The sequence below is a fragment of the Lingula anatina genome, chromosome 1 (assembly GCF_051362555.1).
Source record: "Lingula anatina isolate TDL-2025a chromosome 1, LinAna3.0, whole genome shotgun sequence".
NCBI lineage: Eukaryota > Metazoa > Brachiopoda > Lingulata > Lingulida > Lingulidae > Lingula > Lingula anatina.
Genome location: NC_141767.1, coordinates 2,021,606 through 2,043,825, shown reverse-complemented (window position 1 = coordinate 2,043,825; position 22,220 = coordinate 2,021,606). Strand labels below are relative to the sequence as shown.

Below are 22,220 nucleotides of genomic sequence, written 5' to 3'. Positions count from 1 at the left end.
TATTTTCTAATTTCTATTTGCGCTATCTTATGATCACGGTCTGTGCCCTGAATATCCCGCCTTGTAATTACGTAATAACTTATAGTAACTGGCTCGCGCTGCCAGTAATAACGCCGCGGGATATTCAGGCCACAGACCGTGATCATAACACATACCGCAAATAGAAAATAGAATTTAGAAAATAGACATTGCATGTGAACGAAGCCTTAATAGTAGTAAATATTATCCTGTACATCACGTCATGTGAATTTGACAAATGTGGCTTTAGGAATTTTGTTCATGAATTTACCAAAGCATATTCTGCAAGGATACCAATTCATTTATAAACAAAATTTAATATTGTAGTTACTACTTAGCAAATAGGCTTTGATGTTGGAAAAAGTTCTTCCCTATGAAATGTACTCCTAGTACAGTAGTTAGCATAAATTCCTTACAAGTTCACTGTAACTAATATGTAACTATTATAATTCAGAAAACAATACATCAATATACAGTAATTATATTTTAACTGTCAATTGTTTCTGCTGCATAAACTATATAAAGCTTTTTTTTTAAATAATGAAAACACAGTGCCCCCCCCCCTCCCCCGATTCCCTTTCAAAGTGTTTGGTTTTCTAAGTTGTAAGTAAATACACACTGGTCATGAACACATAATGTGTATGTCAGTCAAAAGACGTATTGTGGGTGGAAAATTAAAAAACCCACGTCAATTTGGTGCTCTTTGAGAACGTTTCTTTATTCAAAGATTAACAAGGTCAGTTCAATGATATCCTCATATCCTATTTTGCATGCTTTATAACTAAAACACGGGAAACATGCAGCAACAACACATCAAGTCACCCCTGTGATGTGTCAATGTTTGCAATGCATTGATGCTTGTGACTGTAAGAAGCCAATTATACAGTGATGACGTCTGTATTTCTTCTCAACTCAGTACGCACTGTATCAACTGTCACCATTTACAAGTCATAGTGTTCAACTGATGGATGTCACTGGCAACCGGGCTCCACAATGAATGATATTTGCATAGTTATTACCTCTCTTTCTCTGTGTAAACAAATGTTATGCTCAAAGAAACTTCTTGAATACATCCACGATAGGTTATCGTCTTGTTTTTTTTAACCACAGCAACATATGCAACAGAGAGTATTTTCCACATATTAAAAAAAAGAAAATTCAACAGAATAATTATGACGTCTCTAAGAAAACATAACTTCGCATTCCATGCATTTGCCCCACCCATAAATTTAACAATATAATTGAAGTAGTATCCCTGACTAGAAAATCATTACAAAGGGTGCAACACTTACCTATCAGCAATAACTTCAAAACTCAAAAGACTCTAGGTTTCTGGCAATAGCAGTTAAAGCCCCAGCACCGATTAAATCATAAGCCCGACTTTTCTTTGACACAAATATGGCTGCCTTGGAGAACACGACCTCGTTTTGGGTTCATCTCGACAAGTGCGCGCGGCAGAGGCATTCCTCTCGGGAGTTTACTCGCGTGTTTGAGTTTACCACCAGAAAAGCGGGAAAGAACCAACTTTGTCAAAAATGAAAACACGAAAGAAACAAACGCCAGCAAAGAAGTGTAAGAAATATATAGTAGCAGTCTGTCATTAAAATTGCAAGAAAGTGTTGACCTTTAGAGCGTAGGTAGTGTTTGGGCTTGTATCGTGTGCTATTGGCTTGCATGTTGCTAACGGTGATGTGACTTATATCTCAGACAGTTTCTGAGTTTGGCAATTCGGGGTATTTTATACAATAGACTGTAGACGTGTATATTTGTCAGTGTTAAATAAGATCACGCTGAGTTAACCCAAGTATTGATAATCATTGTATTATGTATTAGCTGAGAGCTCAGGTAGTCAGGAGAACGAGTCCAGCGCCCCGCTGCCGCCAGCCAAAAAGTTTGCTGTGCCTTACAGCGAGAGCCCCGTGTTGGAGGAGTCCCTCAATCTGACCTTGGCAGAACGGCTCAGGAACAGACTCAGCAGCAGACTCAGTAATGTCACCACCAACAGGAGCAGACTGGAGGTAATATATGCTTTAAGGTGTTCTCGATGCTACTGTTGTACATAATGAAATTGTTCATACAGTACCATACATGTAAATTAACAGTCAGAAGCTAGTATTACTGTACGAAAATGTACGTAGATTAAAAATGCACGTGCTTATAAAAAATGGCAATGATTTAGTTCAGCAAATATCAGTATTCCAATTACAGTAACAGAACGTTAGTATTTGTTAAATTTAATACTATTGGACCCAGTATAAATATCATCAAATATTTTCCCTCCTTAAATGTGCCATGAAATCAGAGTGCGATGTCAGACGTGTCCCACATGGTACCTAGAGCAGAGAGTACCAGACTTTCTATAGCAGTGCCCACTAGAACAGCCACACATACTACTACCAGCAGGAGAGGTAGGTATAGCAGTGCCCACTAGAACAGCAACACATACTACTACCAGCAGGAGAGGTAGGTATAGCAGTGCCCACTAGAACAGTCACATATACTACTACCAGCAGGAGAGGTAGGTATAGCAGTGCCCACTAGAACAGTCACATATACTACTACCAGCAGGAGAGGTAGGTATAGCAGTGCCCACTAGAACAGCCACACATACTACTACCAGCAGGAGAGGTAGGTATAGCAGTGCCCACTAGAACAGCCACACATACTACTACCAGCAGGAGAGGTAGGTATAGCAGTGCCCACTAGAACAGCCACACATACTACTACCAGCAGGAGATGTAGGTATAGCAGTGCCCACTAGAACAGCCACACATACTACTACCAGCAGGAGAGGTAGGTATAGCAGTGCCCACTAGAACAGCCACACATACTACTGCCAGCAGGAGAGGTAGGTATAGCAGTGCCCACTAGAACAGCCACACATACTACTACCAGCAGGAGAGGTAGGTATAGCAGTGCCCACTAGAACAGCCACACATACTACTACCAGCAGGAGAGGTAGGTATAGCAGTGCCCACTAGAACAGCCACACATACTACTACCAGCAGGAGAGGTAGGTATAGCAGTGCCCACTAGAACAGCCACACATACTTCTACCAGCAGGAGAGGTAGGTATAGCAGTGCCCACTAGAACAGCCACACATACTACTGCCAGCAGGAGAGGTAGGTATAGCAGTGCCCACTAGAACAGCCACACATACTACTGCCAGCAGGAGAGGTAGGTATAGCAGTGCCCACTAGAACAGCCACACATACTACTGCCAGCAGGAGAGGTAGGTATAGCAGTGCCCACTAGAACAGCCACACATACTACTGCCAGCAGGAGAGGTAGGTATAGCAGTGCCCACTAGAACAGCCACACATACTACTGCCAGCAGGAGAGGTAGGTATAGCAGTGCCCACTAGAACAGCCACACATGCAACTGCCAGCAGGAGAGGTAGGCACAGCAGCTGGGGTAGTGCTAGCAATTTTTTATGTACAGACACAGATGTGTCTGTACATATTGCCATCACCTGCGTCTGTCGTCCCTGTCGCCGTCCCTGTCGCCGTCGATGTCGCCGTCGCCGTCGCCGTGCACTTTCATCGTTAACACGATAAGTGGAAGACAGTTTTACTTTTTGGCTTTATATTTACAGAGCTGATGAATATTCATAAAACGCAGGTCAAGTTCGAAAATCAGCATGTTTGGGCAATTATTGTAGTATTTATGCTGTGTTTTCACTTTTTAGCATATATGCAACACTGTTAACACATTTCAAGGAAAACCGATAGGCCTGTTGTCATGAAACTCACAGGAGTAATTAATCTTACTAAAACGCAGATCAAGTTCGAAAATCGGCATGATCGGGCCACTATTTTAGTAGTTATGCTGTTTTTTTCACTTTTCAGCATATGTGCAACACTGTTAACACATTTCAAGGAAAACCGATAGACCTGTTGTCATGAAACTCACAGGAGTAATTAATCTTACTAAAATGCAGGTCAAGTTTGAAAATCAGCACAATCGGGCCATTATTTTATAAGTTATGCTGTTTTTAAACATTTCCTCAGATACAATTCTTAGGCATGTTAACAGTCTCATTATTTAACTAATAAGATTGGTAAAGGTGTTTGTTTGACATTTCCTGCATCTTTACAACATTGTTAGTTGATTATGTAAAAATGATGGTAAACTTGTTATCATGTATTGTATAATAGAGTTTCAAAAATGGAAATAAACTCATATCATTGCAGTTTGTCAGATTCATTCATTGACTATGTTCAGAAACTCAGAATGGAGGAAATTGGACATTAAACACTGTTCTATTGATATTTTTCCCATCTCATCAATTTTCTTAGTTGATCATATATAAATGGCAGTAAATTGTTAATTTTGTTATATGTTAAAAAATTGTTAAAAATGGAAAAAAACACATTTCAGGACAGTGCTGTCTTGTCTACATTTTGGCATTTTCAAGGTGTGACTTTGAAGTTCCTTTGGCCTGAAGACCTTTGCTAGGAACATTTTCTGAATATCCGTGATACTAATATTTTATTATTGTACCACCAGCGTAGGCGCTGGCGGTACACATGGTTTTAGTCCCGACCCGTATGTTCCGCCGGCTCCTGCGGCTCCGCCGGCTCCTGCGGCTCCGCCGGCTCCTGCGGCTCCGCCGCCAAGTCACCGTTACCGCTTCTCCTCCTAGACGGTAAGGGCCTCCATACCCATCTCTTGGATTTAGGTCACCTATAATCTCAACTCGTTCCACGTAAAATTTGGGCTTTGTCGGTATTGGGGTCTAGGTGTGGCACTCATTGCAATGCACCCTTGTCCAAAAATGGCAAAATTAAATGCTAATTATCTCCCCTACGGAAGGAATTATGGGAAAAATTTCTACAGACAGCTTTCCAAAAGTCATATGTGTAGATTTCATATATGCCCTTGGATTTGACCTTTGACCTTTATTTCAAGGTCAAACAGGCCAAAATTTTCAAAAAAACAAAATTTTTGCCGAAAAAAAAAATTATTTGCGGCCTTATTCAGATACCACACAGACTTAACTAATAATATTAATGGAAATTGTTACCCTTCGGGTCATCTTTCATCTCCGTGAATTTGGGGTCAATCGGTGCATTTTCAAGGGAGTAGCGGCCATAAGATATCGAAACTTAAAACTGTCTCTAATTTGGGAACCGTTATTGCTAGACACCCATTCTTTTTTGCATTTTGTAGAGCATGTAAAGACCAACACTGGGGGTGGTCTCCGTTTTTTTGTATTCCATACCGTTTTCGAGTTACGCTGTATCAAAAAGTACATATTGGTGGTGAAAGCAAAATGTGCAGTACGGTAATGGATAATAAATTTTGAACTCCGGAAAAATAAAACATAAGGCTTGGCAAAGCAGACAACTTGTGGTCAAAAATGACATTATTTCATCAAATTTGAACATCTGGAACTTCAGAGCACCTCCCATTTCAAGAATTTTGACCAAAATGACCTTTTCTTTATTTTAATTAATTTTTTCTGTAGGAAATTTATGGCACATTATGGTAACTCCAAAATTATAACATTTAGTCCCTTATATCTCCAAAACTGGCAGAGATAGGTCCATAGTTACTATTGAAGTTGAATAGGAAGTCATATACTGGCAATCTAAATGTGACCTTAAAATTGACCTTTGACCTACTTTTCACCATGAACTGAACTTTGCATATTTTGCTTCTCCTTTATCTCCAAAACTGGCAGAGATAGGTCCATAGTTTCTATTGAACTTGAATAGGAAGTCATATACTGGCAATCTAAATGTGACCTTAAAATTGACCTTTGACCTACTTTTCACCATGAACTGAACTTTGCAAATTTTGCTTCCCTTTTATCTCCAAAACTGGCAGAGATAGGTCCATAGTTACTATTGAAGTTGAATAGGAAGTCATATACTGGCAATCTACATGTGACCTTAAAATTGACCTTTGACCTACTTTTCACCATGAATTGAACTTTGCAAATTTTGCTTCCCTTTTATCTCCAAAACTGGCAGAGATAGGTCCATAGTTACTATTGAAGTTGAATAGGAAGTCATATACTGGCAATCTAAATGTGACCTTAAAATTGACCTTTGACCTACTTTTCACCATGAACTGAACTTTGCAAATTTTGCTTCCCTTTTATCTCCAAAACTGGCAGAGATAGGTCCATAGTCTCTATTGAAGTTGAATAGGAAGTCATATACTGGCAATCTAAAAGTGACCTTAAAATTGACTTTGACCTACTTTTTACCATGAACTGAACTTTGCATATTTTGCTTCTCCTTTATCTCCAAAACTGGCAGAGATAGGTCCATAGGTCCATAGTTACTATTGAACGTGAATAGGAAGTCATATACTGGCAATCTAAGTGTGACCTTGAAATTGACCTTTGACCTACTTATTATCATGAACTGAACTCTGCTAATTTCTTTTTCTTTTAACTCCAAACCTGGCAGAGATAGGCCCATAGTTACTATTGAAGTTGAATAGGAAGACATATACTGGCAATTTACTGTGACCTTGGAATTGACCTTTGACCTACCTTACGATGAACTTAACTTTGATTGTACCATTTTTAGTTATATATATATTTTTTGCATATTTTGAAAATTCTTGTTGACTGAATTTTTACAGCTTGGCAAGCACAAGACTGGTGGCTGTGTTCCTTATTTTGTATATGTGGGGGTCTATACGAATGCGCTTGCTCCAGCTGGTGGTACAATATTCGGAGGCGGTATCGCCTCTCTGATCCTCTAGTTAAAAATTGATGGTAATTATCCTGTTAAACATTATGTAATAGTGCATCAAAATTTGAAGACACCCCTATTTTGGACACTGCTCTCATGATGACCATTTAAGGAAAACCATGTCACTTACTGTTCTCAAACTTACAGGAAGAAACATGGGACTTAAATAAAGCTTCAGTGGGCAATACAGACTATTTGGTAAATTTTTTTGGCAGTTAATCAGTTTTTTGTGAAAATTTAATTTTTCACATATTGGCATTTTCAAGGTGTGACTAAGAACCTCCACGGGCTTGAAGACCCATACTAGTCACATTTTCTGAAAATCCATGATACATATAATTTATTATGTACAGACACAGATATGTATGTACATATTGCCATCACCTGCGCTTGTCGTCGCCGTCGTCGATCATGTCGCCGTCACTGTTGCCGTGCACTTTCAGCATTAACACCATAAGTGGAAGACAGTTTTACTTTTTGGCTTTATATTTACAGAGCTGATGAGTATTCATAAAATGCAGGTCAAGTTCGAAAATAAGCATGATCGGGCCATTATTGTAGAAGTTATGCTTTTTTTTCACTTTTCAGCATATATGCAACATCGTTAACACATTTCAATAAAAACCGATAGACCTGTTGTCATGAAACTCATAGGGGTAATCAATCTTACTAAAACGCAGGTCAAGTTCGAAAATCGGCATGATCGGGCCACTATTTTAGTAGTTATGCTGTTTTTTTCACTTTTCAGCATATGTGCAACACTGTTAACACATTTCAAGGAAAACCGATAGACCTGTTGTCATGAAACTCACAGTGGTAATCAATCTTACTAAAACGTAGGTCAAGTTCGAAAATCAGCATAATCGGGCCATTATTTAATAAGTTATGCTGTTTTTTCACATTTCCTCAGATTCAATTCTTAGGCATGTTAACAGTCTCATTATTTAACTAATAAGATTCGTAAAAGTGTTTGTTTGACATTTCCTGCATCTTTACAACATTGTTAGTTGATTATGTAAAAATGATGGTAAACTTGTTATCATGTATTGTATAATAGTGTTTCAAAAATGGAAATAAACTCATATCATTGCAGTTTGTCAGATTCATTCATTGACTATGTTCAGAAACTCAGAATGGAGGAAATTGGACATTAAACACTGTTCTATTGATATTTTTCCCATCTCATCAATTTTCTTAGTTGATCATATATAAATGGCAGTAAATTGTTAATTTTGTTATATGTTAAAAATTGTTAAAAATGGAAAAAAACACATTTCAGGACAGTGCTATCTTGTCTACATTTTGGCATTTTCAAGGTGTGACTTTGAAGTTCGTTTGGCCTGAAGACCTTTGCTAGGAACATTTTCTGAATATCCATGATACTAATATTTTATTATTAAAAATTGATGGTAATTATCCTGTTAAACATTATGTAATAGTGCATCAAAATTTGAAGACACCCCTATTTTGGACAATGCTCCCATGATGACCATTTAAGGAAAACCATGTCACTTACTGTTCTCAAACTTACAGGAAGAAACATGGGACTTAAATAAAGCTTCATTGGGCAATGCAGACTATTTGGTAAATTTTTTTGGCAGTTAATCAGTTTTTTGTGAAAATTTAATTTTTCACATATTGGCATTTTCAAGGTGTGACTTAGAACCTCCACGAGCTTGAAGACCCATGCTAATCACATTTTCTGAAAATCCACGATACGGATCTTTTATTATTAAAAACTGATGGTCATTATGCTGTTAAGCATTATGTAATATTGCATTAAAATAGAAGAAAACACAATTTTGGGTGCTGCTGCCATGATGACCATTATGGGAAAACCATGTTACTTATGATTGTCAAACTTTCAAAAAAGAAACAAAGGACTAAAATGCAGCCTGAGTTGGAAAAGCAGTCTAATTGGCTTCTTTTTCTGGAAGTTATACATTTTAGTGAAATATTCATTTTTATCATGTTGGCATATTCATTGTGGGACTCGAAGCTCCCATGGACATGAAGCCAAATGGTAATCAAATTTTCTACATGTCCATGCTATTTATAGTCAATAATCAAAAATTGGTGATAATTATTCTGTAATTTATTATGTAATGTTACATCAAAATTGACAAAAATCTTTTTGCACTGCTACTACAAACATTATGAAAAGAAAACTATGTTACTTATTATTATTTTCAACTTACAAGTATGATTTGTAGGATTGGCATGCAGTTCAAATTAGAAAGCCAGCTCAAATGGGTTATCATTTATTATTGAATTTAAGCAGTTTTATGTGAAATTTTCATTTTTCTCATTCTGGCATTTTCAAAGTGTGAACTTAAACTCCCATGGGCCTGAAGCCTTACGCTTGTTACACATTTCACTTACATTGGTATTACCTGTTGAGCATAATTAAAATTTGATGTTGAATTTGCAGTTAAGCATAATGTACTTTTGCATCAGAATTGACAGTAGCCTGTTTTGTGCATTGTTATTGTCTGCTTTTTGTCTGTACATTTGACAGCTTTGCTGCCTTGTTTCTCTTAGCTAAATCACTACTTTTTCAACACTTTTTTCTCTCAGAATGGTTTTAATTTGACTAAAACAAGTCAAATCAACCACTTTTTTGTTTTTGTTTAGGATTTGGCTAAATTGGTGAGTGTTAAAGCTACGCCAGAACAGGCTTTCTTCACTTAGGTTAAATATGTATAGAAATTACATATTTAAACAAGAATGAATCAGTTGATGTTTGGTGACACAGTTTTCAACAATTTAGTTTAAAATGTTTCTTGTATTAGACATGCAGAAAAGCAGAATTCCACGTTTTTTAATTCAGTTCTGATGGTTCCTTAGATTTGTCAAGGTTAGGTGTTGGGTCCCATGATAAATGTTCAGAGGGTTTTTTTTTAAGCCTAGGCTCATGTCTGTTTTATAGAAATTGTATTTTCATGAGAATTAATCAGTCCATTTGTCTGGTGACAGAATTGTGAATTATTTTTCAGCATGATTTTAGTATCAGAGAGTATGTTTTAACTGGAAGTGAAGTGTAATATATTGAAGAAAAAAATATCTCGACAGGTTGAGTGAAAGCATAAGTTATGTTAACATGGTGTAGGTTAAGAACTCACCAGTGGTCAATTCTAGTGCATATGTTATTAATTTTTTTGTTTATCTGTATTTTTAAGGCAGAAAGGGAGAAAAGAAGCATATATTACTTTATTAATTTATGTTTGTAAGGCACAGAGGGTCAACAGAAGCATATTTAATGTATTTACTTATTACTTATCTATATTTGTGTAAGGAACAGAGGGACGACAGGAGCATACTAGTATGTTATTTATTTATTTATTTATTTATTTATTTATTTATTTATTTATCTTTGTAAGGCACCAGGGGACAGCAGACAGGAGGCTCTGAGTCCTCACCAGATGTAAGGACAAGAGGAAGACGACCAACTGGATCTAATACTGGGAAAAAGAGCCAAGGAAATACTGGAGACAACAGGAAAAATAGGGTGAGTACTGGCACCATGAAATAAGGATTGATTCAGGGTGAAAATGAGTGTGTCTGGTGGAAAAAAGTATTTGAGGCCAATTTATTTTCATATTTTAATGCTTGTGTTACTCACATCAGAAATAATGGAATTAACATTTTATCAAATTACTGCTGTTTTATATATGGTAACTTTGTATTTTCATTAAAAAACTATTTAAAGGAAAAAGAATGATTTGTATTTATTTTTGACCTTATAGTGCATCATTTCCACAAATGTTTTTTTCTATACATTTATATATTAGGCCTCTGCCCAGAAAGAATCAAGGGCTACCTCTCGTAGACTATCAACAAGGTCTAGGGCCAGTGAAAGTAATGAAGAGCAAAGTGACCCAGATACTAGGGGAGCACCAGAGACCGGCCCTATGGAAACTGATACAATGCAAAGCAGAAGGCCAAGTTCTTCAAAGACAAACACTTCCAGAAAAGAATTACAAAAGGAAGAAAAGAGACAGGCTAGCCACTCTGTGAAAAAGACAAGCAAAAATGCCAGTGAATCTGAGTCAGAAGATGATTCAGAACATAATGACGAGGAAGAAAATAGGGAAAAAGAGACTGACAGACATCAACCTGACTTACGACAGTCAGTAAGTAGTGGGAGAGGTGAGTCATTGATGGAAACTCCTCAAGGGACTCCATCAACACAGTCATCAGAAAAACCGTCACCACCTTTGACAGACTCTGCAAAAGTGGTACAAAGACACCGCAAAGTATCAGCAAGAGACAAGACTGACAAGAGACCTGTAATTTCCAGTTCATCAGAAGATGAGCAGGATGGCTCACAGGAAATGGCAAGAGCAGAGTCTGAGGAAGTCTCTAGGAGACCCTCAAGGTCATCTAACTCACACCAGGTCACAAGGTCAAGGACAGCGGATGTCACAGAGGAGCCTCCCCAGAATGTGTCACTGGAAGTCACTAGGTCAAGGACAGAAGGGGTCATAGAGGAGCATCCCCAGGATGCGTCACTGGAGGTCACTAGGTCAAGGACGAAGGAGGTCACAGAGGAGCCTCCCCAGGAAGCATCACTGGAGGAACAAGGTGGTGAAGACTTAGACCAGGTTGAAAAAGAAGCAAGTGAAGATGGTAAGAAACCTATGAGAGCAGGTTGATTCAGTTGATTGTTCCCTGTTAAGATTTTACTCAATTAAAAATGTGTATTGACTAGTATGTTGTCCAGTCAAAGTACATCTAAAAATTAAAAAGTTATACATGGATTATTTTGACTAAGCTACATTGTACCATTGTTGCTTTACAGAATGGTTTTAATATTGTATTAATTTTTTTTCCTGAAGAGTCAGACACAGGCAGTCATGTTAGTGAACCAACCCTGCCTGATGAACCTGTCACTTCAGAGGAAAGAAGATCCTCTGAAAACACAACATCTAAGAGAACTGACACTACACCAGATAGTGAAAAGAACCACTCAAATGTAACTACTCCCAAGAGCACTGATACAGCAGTAACAACTGCAAATAGGTCTGTGTTCTCTGTGACAAGAGTTTACCAGCAAGAGCCAGTATTATCTGGAAGTGTGCGTAAAGACACAAGTGCAAAAACTGCTGGGAAGAAGAAAAGGGAGAGATCACTTGTAAAAAATCAGAGGTCTGGAAATGTTAGGGATGAGGATGTGGAGGAAGACGAAGAAGAGCAAGTTTCATCTTCTAAGAAAAGAAAACTAGGTGTTGGGGAACATTCAGATCATGGTAAAAGCTTGGAAAGTTCAGGAAGGAAGGAGGATGGTCCTGTAACTGGTGGTCAGGAGAGGAGAGAGTCGGGGACGGGACAGCAAACGTCTACGCAGTCAGTGGACAAGAGAGGAAGTGGAGAAGTGGCTACAGAGAAAGAAGTGACAGAAGATGAAAAAATAACTGCAAGTGAAATATCTGGTAAATACAAACTTGAAGAAGTCTGGTCTATATATTTTTTTTAATTCCTGATAATGGAATTTCCTTTTAAATTTGAAATAGATTCAAGGCATTTTTTTATGAGGAATACATTGTGGTATTTTTTTTTTTAAAGTTGACTTTGTAATAGTTCATCTAATCATATTGAAAAGAAATACAAATTGGTGTTATTTTAATGCTTTGCTATTTTCAGATTCCGATGCTCCAGTTTCTACACACATGAAGGACCATGACTTTATAAGACAACATGTTCATCTTTTATCTGCACCTTTCACGCTGAATGAAGCCATTGGGATCCTTAACGCTGCTGGTAAAATCTACATTTCTGTATCGTAAAGGAAAAAAAAACTTCCAAATTCTAATTTTACACCAGTGTAGTTTCTTATGAAATTGATTCAAAATAGTAGATAATGTCCCTCATATTACTCTTTCCTTCTTTACCATCTGTACAATGATGTATTTATTTTTTTGTGCCACAGGAGCTTCAACCTCTTTTAACAAATCTCGGAATTACAAGAAAAATGTTGTGGTGCAGACAGGTTTCAACAAATGTGAGTATTGAAAGTTTATTGTGGGAATGTTTTAGTAATTGTCCACCCATAATATAATTAATGTTTTTTTCAGTAGCAGTTTTTCCCCATTATAAGATGCTTTTTAATCTGCTTAAGTTAGGTTCAGAAAACTTGTTTAGATGAGTATTTTTATTTCAAATGACCCACCTAGACTAATGAAACATGAATTTGTCTTCCAGTGAATCGACATTTAAATGAAAATGCACAGAAAAAATTCCACCGCTTTGCTCAGAGGCAGGTTCTTTATAAACTGGATCAACTGCGCTCAAAGTCCGCCAGTAAAATAAGTTTGACAAGTGCCAAGCATTTGGGAATAAAAGATGTTGATAATTTACCTGCAGAACTGGAGATAGACTCAAGAGGAAACTTTGAAGGAGCCTCTCTGTCAGAAAGGTAAGTGTCACAGAAATCCCTTCTTTCTTGTGTGAAATGTATTCTACTACAGTAACTAGAAAAATAAAGTTACATTTTGTTTGTTAGAGAGTTATTTTATCCAAGACTGATGAATTAAACCGTCTTCTCAAATTTTTACTTAAATCTTAGACTAAATTCATGTACTTTATCATACCAGGTATTCACGTACAAGAAATGAGGTTTTGGCTTTGAAAAGAAAGTTGGCCAAGAAGAAGGCTTTGCTCAACGACAAAAAGGTAATCCAACATGCATTTTGCATGGAATTAATGCAGACAAGAACTCGAGAAAATTTTACAGTTCTCGGTTATTTCATTGGTTGGAAAAAACTATAGTATCATCTTCAGCTTAGCTAGGATGTGCTGAGGTTTATCAGGGGAGGATTGAGGCCATCTTTTGGGTCTTCCGGAAGATGGTCAGATTTTCAAGTTTACACTGACGGGTATCTATTTTTTCTGTTGGAAGACGGTCAAAAATAGAGGATACATCAACAAAAATAATTTACAAGACTGTCAGAAAGAAAAACTGGATCTGCCTTTGTTTATATAACAGTCTGTAGAGATATTTAATAGGGATTCATAAACTCTGCTTTGAATATTTCAGGTTCTTTGCAGTGTGCTTCAACAGGCATCTCGGCTTGCCTCTCTATCTGACGAGGCTATTATCAAGACAGAACTTAGCAGAACTAATTTTCTTGGTATGCAAGCAAAAGCAAGCAAGTGTTCTTGTTCCCAAGTTATTAACTTCTTAAAAAAAACAAAGTTAAATTATTAATAAATGAAATGTAATGAAGTAATAGGTATCAGATTAAAAAGTAAATACTAAACAAATGCTAAAAATGATTGTATATTTATATATTCACATTCTTACATAATCTGGAAATATTGCATTTCAATTTTTCAGCTGGTCAAATACTGAGGCAACTGTCAAAAAAAGAAAAAGATGACGATTCGAATCCCTCGGGTAGCCAAGGTAAATCACTATTTGAAACCAACTTAACCTCATAGGGGAAGAGTCCTTGAGTCCTTATGATTGTTCAGTTTAGACATGCCAATATACTACTATCTACAGGCCTGTAGCCAGGGGGGGTTCGGGAGGTTCGAAAGAACCGGCCCTTTTGCTGGGAAAGGTCCACTCAGGGTAAAATTTGATCTATGTTTTTATGGGAAAAGGTCCACTTTTTCAGAAAAAGAACCCCCCTTTTTAGATTGCTGGCTAATCTATCTATCTATCTGTCTATATATACATATGTATATTGATATATTGACTGATCCTAATGGTTTTAAGTTGAACATATTTAATTTTGCACCAACTACTTACTGGTACAGTACTACACTGATATAGGACTTTTATAGAATATTTTTTTGACTACAGAGAAGACACAGACAAGGAAGTTGGTGCCCCTGCCTCATGAAGAAATAATAAACAAACTCTTTTAATAACACCTGCCCTTTGGAACACTTGGATGTAAGGAACCCAACTGGAGAGAGGATTGCATATTTTATTTAGGAACTCTTGTTAAGAAATAGAATGTATGAAGATTATTTAATGAGATATTTGGAGCAGTTACTACATGTATTGTAGATTTTTCAAAATGTTTTTTTTTAATTATCTAATGGGACATGATATTAAAATTTGTCTAATGTAATGAAGTACTTCCATCATCATCAAAATCCTAATCTAAATCTGTTTAACCTGAAGGTGCTGGAGCTTGGCCCTTTAACTGTTGGTAAAATTTAAAGTATTCTTTTCTTTTTATTTTAACTTTTAACAGATAAAAAATGTCTGTATATTTGCCAGCACATTTGCACCCTGTGCTAAACAGAAATTATGAAACTCACTTAACCTTTCTTAGAATATCTTTATTGCCCATACTCCACCGAGTATACATGTATATGAAAGGCATTAGTATAAATGCCATAATTATGCCAATATTTAAACTAAATAATATTTTAATTCCAATACAAATATTTATTTTCAAATGACATGTAACTACCAAATGGGAGAAACCAATACAAGCAAGTACAGTAGGCAATTTACCACACGTTACGTACATATGGTGTAATCAATAAAATAATGAGGACATTATTATTTATCCCTGCAGACATGGTAAAGTTGTCCTTTTTTCCCATATTTATTTTTTGAACTGGTTCTATAATCCCTGCAGATCTGAAGAATTCATGTCCTTTTCTTCTTTTCATTTCTTGCACTGACCCTGTGTTTAGGCATAGTCTCACTGCTGCTGCATGTAAACTGCCACCAGTGAAAATATAGCGTAAATAGTACAAAATGGCAGCAGGAATATGCTGAGATCAGGACTGGAAACAAGTCTGGTAATTTTTTGGGTGGAGTCAGCGTTAAACTGGCCACTGCTAATACTACACTTCCCAACAGAGATAACCAAAACTGGAAAGAAAAATGTATTATGATTAATTGCCAATTAAAGAAATCCTACGGACATTTGAAAGTGTACCAACTGCAAATGGCATGTGTAAGTATTCTGCAAAGCTACTTTTCTTTTCAAATTTAAAAATGATACTCCCCATTAAAATTAAAGTACTTGATTTCAACATTTTAAAGAAATTTCATGAAGCTGAATGGCAGAGAAAATGAATCATGATTGGGTTAGACCTTAATTAGAAATGGTATAAAAACCTCCATTCAAGTGCACAAGTTAATTTGAGCCATGCCATAAGTAGGAGAAAACTTTTTAAAGGAAAACTGCATTTGGCTTGAAAATTCCTCTAGGATCTCTTTAAATTATGAACAACAGTGGAGTACTTTATTTTGTCACCTTACAACTCCTTTATCTCTTAATATAAATCTTGTGCAATGAATTTTTTCTTTGGTATTTGCTGAAACGAACAAATATTGCCAAACTGGAATATAAAAGTTCTTCAAACAAACGTTCATTCCCCAAGTGTCTAATGTAGGCAGAGCCCATTGCATATCACCTACTTTGTCAACCCTGATATTAAAAGGATTGCTTTTCGCCTCCCCCCCCCCCCCCCCCAAACACACACACACACATTCCAGATGATGAATGTGCCTTAGAATAATTTATAGCAGTAAATGAGGAAACCTTACCATTGTTGCTATGAGTAACCTCACATCATTCCTTTCCTGTGGAACTGAAATTCTGTTACCAGGAAAGTACGAGGTATAGGGTCCAAAGTCCAGGTTGCTGGTTGCTATGGTGAAGTATAACAAACCTGTTGCTATGGTTGCAACCACCAGACCGTCCATCACCAACAGTGGAAACATGCTGAAATAATGGGAGTAGATTCTAAAGTGGAAATATCAGATAAAGTGAAATTCAGTCAAAAAGAAAAAAAATTAAATCGGACATACCTTTTTATTCTGAAAAGCAATTACATACATTGTAAAATATTTTCAAATGTGAAAAGAAAAAATTAAAAGATGGTGGTACTTACCTAAATGTTGAAATGAGCAGGAACCAAAAGCAGGGAAATGGTCTCTCATGGAGTAATAGACACACTGGTCTGAAATATAAAGTAAAATTGTACGAGACACCTAAAAAATGTGCTAGTTGTGCACAGACTTACTGGTGTGTCTGGTCTTACCTATAACTGGTGATTTACATTTTTAAACAAGACTGCTTTTGAAACACAAAATATTTATAAACATTATGAAAATCAGCCTAAATCTCCCCATCTTATACAGAGTGTAAAACATGGACAATCTTAAAATCTTTCAAATGAATAAGGTGACTTACATTGCTGCTATCAAAATGGATTTTTCATGAACTTGGAATGAAAACAGGAAAAACACCATTGAGGAATTTACCTGAAATTTAAAAGCATGTCTTGTATTATAGATTAGGATACAAACAAAAGATAAATTCCATTAATCATATGTCACTCTAGTTTTTTTAGAACTGTACAATTGAACAAGTTGATGTAAGGTATCCTTAAGTAGGATAACATCCTCCTTATTAAAATTTCAGATCATTGGGTTTTTTAACATTTCTAAATGAGTTTAGTTCTAAATCAATCATGGTTCATTTTCTCTGCCATTCAACCTCATGAAATTTCATAAGGAAATATTGAAATCAAGGGCGGGCAGGGATAAAAAATATTTGCCTTGTTTGCTCTACATTCCTGGATTAACTCAACGTACAAGGAACTTCAGGACAAGGATAGAAGAGGTACTCATCTTAATTGTCTGTCAATACAACATGAATGTGCAACATGATTACTGCTTGGGTCAATATCTTGTGAAATTGTGTTAATCTCAAGTTTCAAAAAGAACTGAATGTCTAGCTTTCACTTACCAAAGCCAGCTTAAACCTGTCTATAGTTGGATTACGTAACAGATTTATGGAGGAGGGAAGGAGAGCTGCCAACGTTGTTCCGCCACTGGAAAGAAAAAACTTCTGCACTTGTAATTAATTCAAAACTCAGACCTCAGATCTTGTCTGGTGTTACTTTATGTTAACAAAGTCCATGAATGTTGATGTAACTTACAAAAATCTCCCATTGTGACTAAGAGGTAAACCCAGTTAAGTTGTGCTATTACTGGAATCTATTTCATTTACCAAATGTAAGAACACTGCAAAATACATTAAGTGAAATGAAATTAAAACATGCCAATTAACTAAAAATCCATTACAGATTTGAAAAAATATAAAAAAACTTAATATGAACTTGTTCATCCTTTTAACTGCACCTTACCATAGGACCACCAGGTCCTCACGTGACATTATCTGTCTCAGCTTTACCACCAGAGACAGGGTACACCAGAAATTTGACACCTTGTCCTAAAAATGTTAATATTTTCATTTTTTTTCATAAAAACTTGTAAAAACTGATGAAGTTGACCAAGAAAAGAAAGTCTGAATATAAGAACACAATGGAAGCGGAGATTCCCTGCACCAATTTCTATTTTAATGAAAACGGCTTTGAAAACGGCAAATATTTCAGATTTATCCTGTTCTCACTGGATTGTCAAAAAACCTGAAAAAGTTTGCAAATAAAAGTCTTCCATACAATGCTACTTAGAAACAGAAAGACTTAAAATCCTGTACCTGTTTCTGGCTTTTACTGACCTCATAGAGACCTCTAGCAAATGGAAAGAGGCGATGTAGAACTTGCAGGGCTGAGTCTGCACTTGTCAAAAATGGCAGCCAACAGAGGATGAAGGTGGAAATTACTACTATACCAATCTTGGCTAGTTTGAAAAACCTAAAACAAAACAGACATATGGATAGAAAACATATGCTAAAAAACACCACCATGTACTAGTAATGTATGTAATTAGCCATCCAGTTTTATTTCATATAAAATAACTTTAGATGTATCACTAATTATTGCCTAGCAGACAACAGCTTTTACGTAACAAGACTGAGAATAGTTCATCTGTGGTCTCAGATCACCTAAGTCTCTGAGGGAGACGCAGTGTCATTAACTAAACAAAATTTGAAGTCCAGTATTTGATGTTAAAAAACTTTTTTTGTCTACTAAAACCAAATTAAAAGATTATTAGGAAGCAAAGAGAAAACAGAATGTAATGTATTCTCCAAGCATTAATAATAAAGTTAAAAACAATTCTGAGTTAAAAACATTAATGAATAAATAAATAAATTCAAACCATCTATAAAAAACTCCATACCAGTTTTCCTTCTCAGCAGTTAAACACTTCCCCAGTAGATAACAGAAGAACGGCATGGCATGGTACAGCTCCATTTGTTTGTAGTTCAGTGCCAGAGAGAATGCCATTGAGCCCAGGAGATCATGATCAGTGGACAAAAATACCACTGCTAGGACAGTCAACCCTAAACTAATCCCATTATACCTTTAAGAAGTTAAGGCATATTTACTGTATGTGAAATATTGTGCAGTCTGTTTTTAAGTTACTGGTATAATCATTACATACATGTAATTCTATGTACTGGATCAATATATTCAATAATCAAAAAGAGATACCAGAAGTGCTTATTATCAATCAATCAATCAATCAATCAACCAAATATTCACAGAAAAAGGATACTGAAAGTGTCCATGATCAATAAGGATTACTCCAGGATAGAGAAAACAGCAGAGAATTGCAATAGTCTGGAAAATTGAGAATAAATGAAAATTTATCTGATGGAAAAAAGGACATACATCATCTATTGTCTCCTGAGGAAACAATTTTCACAAATGTTTTAGGATGAATATTTTTAAATAAAAGCTTCTGTCTTTTTAATACTTCACTCATTTTCTGTCATACAGATGTAGAAGTTGTTAGTGAATTTTAATCCTACATCATTACTCCTGTCCAAACTTAAAATTAATCCAACCTACCCTATCTTTGTCAAATTTTAATTTATCTGTGTACAGGAAGTAAGCAAACACTGCTGGAAAGAATACCAAAAAATCTGCCATCAGCACTAAAATAGAGAGAAAAATATATCAAGAAATGTATTAACACAATAAAAGGTAACAACACGCTATTTAACAATAATAAGTTTTTTTACTTAAAAAAAAACTCGGGACAAACCAGCTTGATTATGATGACTCGCATAGTAAATTGCCTTTTTTATCAAACATTAAAATTGAATTGACTATAAATGGGAGCAGCCCTCCCCTAGGAGAGAACAATACATCACCTGTAGATCTCATGAACAACTTGTGTGAAGGGTTATCTACTCCTCTTGATGTGTATAGTGCCACCCACTCTGGGTTGATGAACTTGGCTCTGATAGAAAAGAGATATTATTACAGACATCCACTGTCCTGAAAATAACTGGATATCTCTGTGTGAGATTCAAATAAGAGTTATTATGTTAATACTTCAAAAACTTCATTGTAAGCATTTTTATTTCTACTATTTCTTATTGAAACTACATTTTTTCTACTTTCTTATAAATTGCCTGCAAATCACATCTCACATCATTCCACACAACCAGCTGTGATATGCTGTAAGAGGAGGGTAGTCCAGACCCCAGTACTGTAAGGGGGGGGGGGGGATTAGTTTACATATAGAGTAGATATACTCACATTATTCCACACAACCAGCTGTGATATGCTGTAAGAGGAGGGTAGTCCAGACCCCAGTACTGTAAGGGGGGGTGGGGGTGGGGGTGGATTAGTTTACATATACATATAGAGTAGATATACTCACATCATTCCACACAACCAGCTGTTATATGCTGTGAGAGGAGGGTAGTCCAGACCCCAGTACTGTAAGGGGGGTGGGGGTGGGGGTGGATTAGTTTACATATAGAGTAGATATACTCACATCATTCCACACAACCAGCTGTGATATGCTGTAAGAGGAGGGTAGTCCAGACCCCAGTACTGTAAGGGGGGTGGGGGTGGGGGTGGATTAGTTTACATATAGAGTAGATATACTCACATCATTCCACACAACCAGCTGTGATATGCTGTAAGAGGAGGGTAGTCCAGACCCCAGTACTGTAAGGGGGGGGGGTGTCTTAGTTTACATATACATATAGAGTAGATATACTCACATTATTCCACACAACCAGCTGTGATATGCTGTAAGAGGAGGGTAGTCCAGGCCCCAGTACTGTAAGGGGGGTGGGGGTGGGGGTGTCTTAGTTTACATATACATATAGAGTAGATATACTTACATTATTCCACACAACCAGCTGTGATAGGCTGTTAGAGGAGGGTAGTCCAGGCCCCAGTACTGTAAGTCATTGGCACTGCTGTTGAAATACCTAAAAAACAGTAAATTCAGAAAAGTATGCTCGATATTCTGCAAACACCTAGATTTTCTGAACACAATGAATTTCAGCTTATCAAAAAATATGATTGTATACTTTAAAAACCACAAAACTATCACTGGAATTTCTTTTCCAATACACTCAGGGTGACTGCCTTAAAAATGAAAGATAATGGAAAAAAGATATCTGTAGAAATAAGACAATTGAATGGTAAAAACTATTTTATGGACAGAATTCTGGTCTTATTATCCAATTCTATATTTTTAGAACAAATGAAGTACACATATATAATTTGAGTTCAGATTTTTCATTACCACTCCTTTGGAGGCAGATTAACTGTGATTTCCATCCAATGTCTTTGGGCTTCATAATCACCAAACATTGGGGGTTTCCCCTGTCCTATAAAATAAATTAGACCTTGAATGTATATAATTAACATAGATAATTACTGGGGGGGTTTAATGTGCAATATTAGATCTGGATGGAGGAGGCTTAAGTAGTCCCATTTTAAAGTTCAACTATAACACAACTTAAGGTATTAGGTTTTTTAGTTTGTTATTAACCGTCAGTTAAACTAAATTCAAAGTTGTCGCCAAAGCCTGCCAGTCTAAATAACCTCTGCAAGTTTCAATCGCATTAAAACTTTCCACAGAATTTTAAAATTCCAACAAGAGTCAACAATTTCTGTAACTTGCCGTCTTACAAGAAATTTGAAGAAAATCATGAGGCAATCATGATAGAGTAATGTCATTTTACCCCCCTGTCATCAACACTGTTGACAATTTAACTTCAACACTCACACTGGATAAGCAATATATACCTGTAGTTGGCGTTGGCAGATACAGTGTATGCATGCACTGTAGCTTTATAGTTATCACACCAACAACAATGAAAGAATTGCTTTATCGGTAGGTGCATACAGAACAGATACTCAGCAAAGGTCAGGGTCAATATACGGGCTTAGTGGAGGTTTCAAAATGAAGAAATTGCCCAGCAATGAAGTTGAAGCACAAGAATCAGTAAACGGGAACTGCAGAATATCATATGCCTCCCATTTGAATGTCTTACCTGAATGAGAGTTCAGCGAAACACACCATCTTACGACGGTGGCAACCAGTACAACTAACACTATCTTTGTTAAATGACCATCTAATAGTGAACTCATCATGTGTCAGCTGAAACTGAAATAATTCAGTGCAACAACCTGACGCCGGTTAACATTTATCAGCCTACAGCTAAGGTACACATGGGCCTATGTTATACTCTCCACGCCATATTTTTGATTTTATGCCGAAATGCAAGAGAAAAGCAGTGGAATCAAACATGATTACAAGGAAATAAAACGACAGCGCTTTACTGCT

The 22,220-nt window shown here is 36.5% G+C and overlaps 3 protein-coding genes across 6 annotated transcripts in view; 1 reads left to right on the top strand and 2 right to left on the bottom strand.

Annotated features, from left to right (window-relative positions):
- The window catches only part of LOC106154381 (guanine nucleotide-binding protein subunit gamma-1), a 13,886-nt gene extending 12,413 nt beyond the window's left edge, over window positions 1–1,473 (bottom strand). For all 4 annotated transcript variants that reach the window (XR_002886553.2, XM_086999127.1, XM_086999128.1 and 1 more), the window contains exon 1: window positions 1,311–1,473. The gene's annotated coding sequence lies outside the window, so the exon portion shown is untranslated. The remainder of the gene's footprint in view (window positions 1–1,310) is intronic.
- Window positions 1,439–15,254, top strand: LOC106154379 (uncharacterized). The gene is made up of 13 exons (XM_086999116.1): window positions 1,439–1,590; window positions 1,852–2,036; window positions 2,321–2,426; window positions 10,114–10,241; window positions 10,525–11,362; window positions 11,572–12,165; window positions 12,377–12,493; window positions 12,663–12,734; window positions 12,935–13,148; window positions 13,327–13,405; window positions 13,770–13,863; window positions 14,070–14,138; window positions 14,541–15,254. The coding sequence occupies exons 1-13, from the start codon at window positions 1,554–1,556 to the stop codon at window positions 14,603–14,605; spliced, it is 2,598 nt and encodes an 865-aa protein (XP_086855242.1). The 5' UTR covers window positions 1,439–1,553; the 3' UTR covers window positions 14,606–15,254.
- On the bottom strand, window positions 15,013–22,220 carry LOC106154380 (dolichyl pyrophosphate Man9GlcNAc2 alpha-1,3-glucosyltransferase). Its single transcript, XM_086999120.1, has 14 exons — window positions 21,928–22,220; window positions 21,174–21,258; window positions 20,764–20,853; window positions 19,777–19,865; window positions 19,472–19,557; window positions 19,176–19,240; window positions 18,798–18,980; window positions 18,235–18,370; window positions 17,861–17,946; window positions 17,461–17,545; window positions 16,903–16,973; window positions 16,601–16,669; window positions 16,254–16,431; window positions 15,013–15,572 (listed from the first exon to the last, which is right to left on the bottom strand). The coding sequence occupies exons 1-14, from the start codon at window positions 22,025–22,027 to the stop codon at window positions 15,345–15,347; spliced, it is 1,551 nt and encodes a 516-aa protein (XP_086855246.1). The 5' UTR covers window positions 22,028–22,220; the 3' UTR covers window positions 15,013–15,344.